Source organism: Charadrius vociferus, unplaced genomic scaffold, assembly GCF_000708025.1.
Source record: "Charadrius vociferus isolate BGI_N301 unplaced genomic scaffold, ASM70802v2 scaffold486, whole genome shotgun sequence".
NCBI classification, from domain to species: domain Eukaryota; kingdom Metazoa; phylum Chordata; class Aves; order Charadriiformes; family Charadriidae; genus Charadrius; species Charadrius vociferus.
The window spans coordinates 337,351-345,628 of record NW_009648965.1 but is presented as its reverse complement, the minus strand read 5'-3'; the positions used below and the strand labels follow the sequence as shown (position 1 = coordinate 345,628).

Genomic DNA, 8,278 nt, shown 5'->3' with positions numbered 1-8,278 from the left:
AACTGTAAAGAAGTTTTTTCGTGTGTTGGAACGGAACTTCCTATGTTCCAACTTGCACCCATTGCCCCTCGTCCTGTCACTGGGAACCACCGAGAAGAGTCTGGCTCCATCCTCCTTCAACCCACCCTTTAGATATTTGTATGCCATAATAAGGTCTCCCCTCAGCCTTCTCTTCTCCAGGCTAAAGAGTCCCAGCTCTCTCAGCCTTTCCTCATAAGGGAGATGCTCCAATCCCTCAATCATCTTGGTTGCCCTTTGCTGGACTCGCTCCAGCAGTTCCCTGTCCCTCTTGAACTGGGGAGCCCAAAACTGGACACAGTATTCCATTTGTGGTATTCCTGTGGTAGGAGGCACCGCAGGTCCGGATAGGGAAGAGGAGTGCGGCTAACGCCTGCCCGACCAGCTCAGGTGAGCCGTGGGCCTGTGTGCCGCACCAGCCTGGAGCTGTGGTGGTTCTCGGGGCACTGTCTTTCAGTCTCGTACACACCTGACACCCCAAGGCTTAATATTCAGTAGAAAAAATAAGTCGCAGCCATTTTATTTCAAGGAAACTTTGTGGGTTGTGTGTAACCAAGGCAGCAGGGGCTGCCTGAGCCTGCAGAGGCCACACAAAGTGCTTCAAGAAGCACGAGTTACACCAGAAATCCCAACTCACATCTCAGCTTCAGTATTTTCTATCTTTGCTCATCATCAAGGAGAAATTACAGGGACAGAGACACTGGAGAAGCCGCTTCATTTCTTTGTTTCCTATTTGGTTTTTTTCCTTTGTGTATGGAAGCATGTGCCTTGCCCCTAGCTGTCCCTCTGCCCTGCACACTTGCTGTGCCTGGGTTTGCACAGAGCTTTCAGGTAGCAACAAAGAAAAGAAAGACAACTTTTTCAAAACAAGCAAAACTGTAGATCAGAGTGCAGAGGGGACTAAGAATTAATCTGACTTTTTTTTTTTAATTGACTAGATTTCAGCTGGAGTGGTCCCTTGGCATTTTAAACCTCAACACTTCATTATCTCACTGCCAATCATTTTTAGCATAAACACCAAGGTTCCTCTCCTACTGCTGCCCCCAGGAGGGTTTTCCCATCCCTGCACCTTGGGGACTGCCAAATCCTGATTTTGAACTGGGGAGACCCAGCTGTGCCTGTGGGGATCCCCCCAAAGGCCCAGGGAGCACGTCTGTCCCTCTCTGCAGTGTGCCATAGTGGACACAAGCTAGTCAGGTAGCTTCTAGGGTAAGGAAATGATGATGTTTTCCTTCGCCTCCTCATTTTAAGCCTTAAAACTCAATGTGGGCATCTGTAACTGTCCCAGCCAGTGCATGGGCCACCTGGCCAGTGCTGGGGACAGCCTGTTAGTCCTGCCAGCCCTTCCTCAAGCGTTCCTAGTACCCCTGCAGCCCACAACTCGGAGCCGTCCTGCTTTGCAGCTGGTGACAAAGAGCCCTTGGTGACAATTTCCTGCACAAGCACGGCTGAACACGGGTACGCTGTCAGTGCCCACTGCAGCCTGCGGAAAGGAGTTGCGTTTTTTACCGCATGCTGCGTGAAGAAATAGCCTCCAGCCACCTCCCAGCTTGAGCAACAAAAGCCAGGCATCGCTCCAGGTCCCTGTCTTGCACTTCCCTGCAGGTAACTGCAAAATATTTGTGGCTGGCATCTGCGTGAGGCAGGACCCCACGTCACCCTCACCCTGCCCCACAGCAGAGAGCTGCAGGCAGCCTCCTGCGGGCCCACGAGATGCAGCTCTGCTCCCTGCCAGGGACAGCTGCTGGTGGAGAGCAGGCTTGACTCGCAGCCAGCCTCCCCGGGCAGGATGACGTCTCCTCTCCAAGGGTTTCTATTGCATTACATGATTAATTAGCTGATTAACAAGATGTTGTTGCAGAAGAATCTGTTCTCTGGACACCAGCTCGGGCGAACACCATCGTCTGTGCTAATGAAACTCTTCTGTTCCACGCAGGCATGCACTAATTTAAGCAACAACATGCAAATGAAGAACAATACAGTGAGTAATCTGGAGCTTTTGAATGAATTAGCTACAGCCTTCTGCAGGCCCTGTCTCTGAGGAGAAAGTGGAAAGACAGATAGCTCTGGTGGGCCTGGAGCCGCGTGTTACAGGTGTTGGGGGCTTGGAAGGTGACTGCTGCCTGTCTCCCCCTGTCCTGCCCTCAGGGGAGGGAGGGCATCAGGCCAAGGCTGCAGGCAGTGGAGGAAGATGGATGTAGCTCCTGCCAACTGGTCAGGAGGTGCTGCTGGAGATGCCTGTCCCATAAACCAGGCTGTGGACTCCTTTCTGGCAGGATTAGAGCAGCAGCACCTCAGGATGGCCCTGGGGCTCAAGGGTCCAAGTGACCGCCCTGGGTGGGGAAGCAGGAAGGGGACAGTGCTCCTGACAAGGCAGGACCAATACCAGTACAAGAGCTCCTCCTAAACCCCCAGGCTTTTAAAAGTATCTCAGAAAAAAAAAAAAAAAAAAGCAAAAAGCACCTAAGAGAACCACAAAACTGGATTTGCAGCCTCCAGAAAGAGGATGAACAAGCACAATCCCTTTAGCTTATTAGGAAACTGAGAAGCATTGCAATTCCAGCATGTAAGCTACCACGGTAGGAAATGACCAAGGACTAAAGGCTTTTTAATATAGAAGAGGAAGGGAAAGCCAGCTACATTCACAAATACATGTTGTTTGCAGTGTGAGCGATAGGACCTGTATCCATACCCTCAGCTCCATTCTCTGCCAAACACCATCTTTTGGCCTCAGTGCAGGAGTAACTGGGCAAAAACAGACGCTCAGGCAAACCCGAGATGGCTGGGCAGCTAAAAAGGTCACAGATTATTTGCGCCGCTCAGGCCTAGGTAGAGAGGTGGTCAGAGCAGAGGAAAGGGCTTTTCTCAGCTCTCACAGGTAAGGGAAAGGGCAAGGCACAGAGGTTTGCAGTAGCACTTTTCCAGCCAATTTGAAGAATTTCACAGCAAACTGTTTTGCCCCACAACCAGGCATGGCTGATACGAGAAAAGCAAGAGGCAGCACCAAAACCAGGGATAGCCAAATAGCAGAGACTCCCAGGCACAGACCCCCAGGCAGAGACCCTGTTCAGCCAGGAGAAGATGCTGCCAAGAGGGAGTTTGTATAAGGAAGCTGGTTGTAGCAAAGGACTTTTCACCGTCTTCTCTCTTTGGCCAACCCCACCACTCAGCCCTACTGCGTGTCTGCCAGGAGGGCACGGGACACAGGCAGTGCCTCACTGCTCTGTGCCGCAGCGCTGGCGTTGCTCCTGGCAGTCGCCCCCCAAGCAAGCCCCATGCAGGGGACAGGGCTCCGTGCCCGGGTCCCAGGCTGAGGCAGGCACCAGCCCCGTGGAACGCATCGCTTAAGTGGCAGAAGGACGTGCTGCATGGGGGCAGCAGGCAAAGCACAGGGGACACTGTGTGCACAGCTCTTAAGGGAAGGAGCAGAGGAATCTGGGCTGGGTAGGAACAGTGGGTATTTATCAATATAGAGAATCCATTACACGTTACTTGCTTACACACACACACACTCTCACACTCACCCCCGCACCGGCAACCCAGCACTCTCCTCCAGGCACAGGAGGGCAGGGCTTGGGCCAAGAGTCCATAATACAACAGGGTGGCATCCCAGGGAGTCTTAAACAGATGGAGGCCACCTTCTGCAGAGAAGCCCCCCTTGCTCCACTCACGAAGCCCCTGTTCCCCGGTGCCCAGAGGCCACAGGGCGTTGTCCGTCCTTCGGGAGGTGCAAGCTAAGTACTTGAGGCTCCTCAGGAGCGCTGGGCCTTCACACGGTTCCTGCGGCCGGCCTTGGCCCCACGCTGGGCTCCTTTCATCAGGCCCTTGAACTGGCCCTGCATTTTTGCCCGCTTCCTGGAGGGAGGAAGGAGCAGGAGGCTGGGTTAGCGCAGGCACCAGGCACAGCCAACGCACAGGGATGCTCCAAGCTCCACAAGGAGCAGTGCAGAGGCTGGCAGGGAGATCCCAGACCCACAAAAACCTGTAAAAACAGTGTTTAGACCCCGTTCCCCACCCTGTGCCCTTCCCTCACCTTCTGTTGAGTTTAGCTCTGTTCAGGGGGATGTAGGCGTAGGGGTCGAGCTGGCCCTTCTTCTTCACATCACCTTTGCCTTTCTGTGGGAGACAGTGACATGGGAGAAGATGCAGCACCAGGGCAGAGGCATGTGTCCTGTTCTGGTGCAACCCTGACACCCGGCCACATCAACAACTATGTTGTCGTGGGTGCCAGCTGAGCACATGGCCCTTGGAGCTGATTTCCCACCTATGTGACGCTACAGATACCTGCTTTGAGCAGTGAGCAGCAACCGGCCACAGCAAGGGCAGGACCAGGACCCCAAGATGGGCTGGAAGTGTTCACAGGTACTGAGTGTTTGGTAACTCCTCTTGGAGCAGAGATTTACCCTCCCAGCCTCAGCACTGCTAGACCAGACTGTCAGTAAACACCCAGTGCTTTCTGCCCCCCAGGCCAGCATCAGTCCCGCCTCAGCAGAACCCCAGGCATCTCCTCACCCAAACCCTGTGATCCCTCAGGACCCTCACCTTGGATCTGTACTCCGCACCGAAGGCTGGCTCTTTGTCCAGCTGCCGGTGGATCCCAGAGCCTCCAGCTGGAAAAGAGGGAATGTGCGTTGAAAAGGGGTCCTGGGGCTCCCCATTCCCATTTCCTATGCTAGAATGCACCAGGGCTGGGGAAGCTGTTCCTGTTTTTGCTTCCAGCTCTTGGGTACGAGGACAGCAAAGAAGGGTGACCATTTCCCATGAGCAGCACAGTAAGACAGATACGTGGTTCTGTCCCCCCTGAGGAGCCCCAGACCAGACACAGGAGAAGGACTTACGTCTGTACTGAGGGTAAGTCCTGGCCTCGGGTTCCTCATCATCTGGCTCCTCTCTGAACCGACGCTTCTGGCTTTTCTTCTGCAGAAGAAGGCAGTGGAGACCCTGCAGCTGGCTCGTCCTTACAGTTCTGCCCTCCCATAGACCCCTGACCTTCTGCATCCTCCCATGGGGGCCCAGAGACCTTCCAGACTGCCTGCGCACATACCCTGTCCCCAGCGAGCCTCCTGCACCCAAGCTGGCACTTGCCTGGTGTCCCCACCAACCTCTTAGGCAGAGCTGCAGCTGTTGCAGCACAGGCAGGGGTTTGGCACAGCCGAGTTCCCCCAGCATCTCCTCAGGACCATGAGCCCCGTACTCACATTGCGGAGACCGACATCTTGCAGCACATCTGCCATCTCTTTGTCTGTTCCTACGGTACAGGACAAGAGGGTCAGTGCAGGACGTGGGCACGGGAGAGCCCTTATACTGTGCCAGCCCCCGGAGTGGGTTGCGTGAGCAGGGTCCCCCTGCCGAACTGGCACTGGTGGCCATGTCCCCTTCCAGCCTCCTCCTGCTGATGGAGGGGGCTGCCTCCCCTGGGTGGCAGTGGCCCAGAAGAGAGCCACTGGGTGTGACACAAGGCCACACCAATCCCTGCCGCTTCCACCCACATTCCTCCCCAAGTTCCCACATACAGGTGGCAGGAAAAAGAATATGCAGAGTACCAGAGCATGTCTAGCATGACCCTGCACCAACCCAGGCAGTACCTTTAGCTTCATCATCGTCCACCTCTTCCTCCTCTTCGTGGATGATCAGGCGCCCATCCTCAGACATCTGGAAGTCATGGCTCACTCCTCTGGACCGCTTGGGGCCTGGCTTGGTGGCTGCTCACAAAGAGGTGGGTCAGGGCCTGGGGAAGGACCCGCTACTGGGGGCAGTCGTACCCCCAGAGCCTCTGCGCATCACACCAGCTCCCGCCCTGTCCATCCCACCCCAGCCACATGTGAAGCTCCTCTCCTCACCCAGCACCCGCTGGGACACGTTGGGGTCCAGGAAGTTGAGGGGCTCATCCTCTTCCCCTTCTTTCAACCACGCTTGGCCCTTCTGCCGTGCTTGCTTCCTCCGCTCCTTGCTCCGCTGCTGTTCCTCCTCTTCCTCCTCCTCATCCTCTGAGTCAGCCAGAATCTCCTCCATGCTGGTCAAAAGGCAGAGAAGATGGTGGAAATGGAACAAGCCCAGGGGTGCAGACGCCAGCCGGCCACACAGCAGCCCCGGAGGTGTCCCCAGCATCTCTAGAGGCACCAGCTGAGCACGTCTAGCACCAAGCCCTCTGTGGGGGCTGCACCTTCTTCACCCCCAGTCCATCTTTACCTGTCTCCTCTGGGCTGTGCGGGTGGTGCCTCTTCTTCATCTGTATCTGCAGCCGCCTGCCTCAGGGCACGCTGCTTGCGGCTCCGGGCTTCTGCCTTGCGAATGTTCACCAGCACCTTGTGGTACTCAGCCGGCAGCAGCCCTTTCACCAGCTCGAAGCTGAGGAGCGCACAGAGAGTGGTCAGTGCCTGCCTCCTCCCGCACCGCTTCCCAGGGAGCTCCCTCACCACCCCAGTGTGGCTCCAGCATGACCCAGGAGCCCCGGCTCACCCAAACTTGCGGATGAACTTGGTGAAGAGGTTTCGTAGCTTCATACGGAAGTGGCGTCTCATGTCGTCCGAAAGGTTCCCCACAGCCTCCAGCTGCCAGGAAAGAGACCCTCGAGACTAAACCACCCCTGTCCTGGGCACCCAGCCGCCCACCCTTCCCCTGCATGACCACCTTGCTCACCCTGCTGCCATCTCCCCACACCCCCGCAAGGCAGGGCTGTGGTGAGGTCTCCCTGCTTGGCAGGGCTGGTTCATGGGGGTTCTCTGGCAGGTCCATGCCAGCATTCAGGAGATGGACCTCCTCACTGCCTTCTTGGCAGATTAAGGTTGTGCCCCTAGCTACCAGGCAGAAGCAGGGTGCAGCTGGAGATGCCCCTGGCTGCCCAAGGCAGCCCCAGCTCTGCCCCACCACCCTCCTCGGAGCACCTCGCATGGGATCTCACCATCGCCTGGACATGCTTGGCCAGCACCTTAGTGTCCACTAGCAGCAGTGTGACCTTGAGGAAGCCCAGGGCCGCCTTCACCACGTCCCGTGTGCGGGAGGCCAGCAGCAGGCAGACGTTCTGCAGGAGCTGCTCCACCACGTTCAGCTCCAGGTGATCTGCAACCATAGCAGGGCTCAGCCACAGCCGGCCTCCTCCCAGAACCCGCCTTCGCCGAGGGTGCTGCCTCGTCCCCCTGCGCTGTCCCTGTCCTCCCACCTCTGAGCTCCTGCTCACCTTTGAACTCGAAGAACAGGCGGGTCAGTGCAAGCACCGTGCAGCTGATCATGGTGACCGAGCCCGTGAGCCCCGCGTAGACCATGAGCAGGAACCGCTCCATGCCCTCTGCAGGAGGAGAATGACTCAGACCCCCGCTTGCCCCCTGTCAGCAGCATCCCTGGCCCATTTCAGTAGGGTGCCGAGTACGTTCCCGATCCCCGTGGGGCTGGAGCGGCCATGGGGCTGAGTAAGCGGAGCAGGAGCTCACCTTGGGGTGTGGGCCCGAAGCGGATGAAGGCATGCCCCATCTCCACGAGAAGCACAAAAGCGTTCTTGCGGGCCCCCACCGACACCTCCTTGGTGCAGAGGATGACCTGGAGGCACACGGGCATGTCACAACCCTGCTATGCCCCCCCACCCCCATGGCCAGAAGCCGCTGGGTCCCCTCAGGGACCATGCTCACCTCTGGGACCAGAGCGGTGACAAAGGGCTCGTGATCTGCAGAGAGCTGCTTCACGATGTGCAACAGGCACTTCAGCCGGGGCTGTGGAAAGAAACAACCCAGCACTGGTACACCCAGGGACGCACACCTGGTTGCCCCCAACCTGTCCCCTCCTGGCAAGGGCCGAGCTCGGCCGCTGCAGCCCTTGCTCTCACCCTCTTGGCCGGGGACGCCGCGCTCTTGAGCGAATCCAGGAGCACTGTCTGCAGATCCTGCAGGTGCGAGCGGACGAAAGCCTGGCAGGGAGCATGGGGAGCGGCGCACACCTCCTCCAGCACACGGTACGCCTTCTTCTGCATGCTGCGCTCCTTGCTCTGCGGAGACAGCCAACACAACCCCGCCATCAGGGCAGCCCCTTGCCCGAGTGTCTGAAGGGACCCCTGCAGCACCCCACACCATCCAGCAGGGACCTGTCCCCTTGTCCTGGTTTGAAGTAAAACAGGACCAGTTTTGTTCAGTAACTTCACTTCTTAGCTGGCCCTCTGCTAACTACTGAAATTAACAGCTTACTGTGCAGACAATGTTCGCTCTCTCAGAGTGATAAGACCAATGTTTATAGTTGATGCCCAGGCACGGTATGCAGAGAGGACCTTGCTTAT

The 8,278-nt window shown here is 57.0% G+C and overlaps 1 protein-coding gene across 1 annotated transcript in view; it reads right to left on the bottom strand.

Moving 5' to 3' along the window:
• Window positions 1-3,770: 3,770 nt before the first annotated feature.
• The window catches only part of RRP12 (ribosomal RNA processing 12 homolog (S. cerevisiae)), an 11,119-nt gene continuing 6,611 nt past the window's right edge, over window positions 3,771-8,278 (bottom strand). The window contains exons 21-34 of the mRNA XM_009887703.1: window positions 7,835-7,993; window positions 7,641-7,721; window positions 7,446-7,551; window positions 7,196-7,303; window positions 6,920-7,077; window positions 6,478-6,569; window positions 6,208-6,366; window positions 5,859-6,031; window positions 5,604-5,720; window positions 5,217-5,266; window positions 4,857-4,935; window positions 4,561-4,628; window positions 4,052-4,134; window positions 3,771-3,873 (exon numbers count right to left, since the gene is read on the bottom strand). Of these exons, the coding sequence (XP_009886005.1) occupies window positions 3,771-3,873; window positions 4,052-4,134; window positions 4,561-4,628; window positions 4,857-4,935; window positions 5,217-5,266; window positions 5,604-5,720; window positions 5,859-6,031; window positions 6,208-6,366; window positions 6,478-6,569; window positions 6,920-7,077; window positions 7,196-7,303; window positions 7,446-7,551; window positions 7,641-7,721; window positions 7,835-7,993 (1,536 nt within the window). The remainder of the gene's footprint in view (window positions 3,874-4,051; window positions 4,135-4,560; window positions 4,629-4,856; window positions 4,936-5,216; window positions 5,267-5,603; window positions 5,721-5,858; window positions 6,032-6,207; window positions 6,367-6,477; window positions 6,570-6,919; window positions 7,078-7,195; window positions 7,304-7,445; window positions 7,552-7,640; window positions 7,722-7,834; window positions 7,994-8,278) is intronic.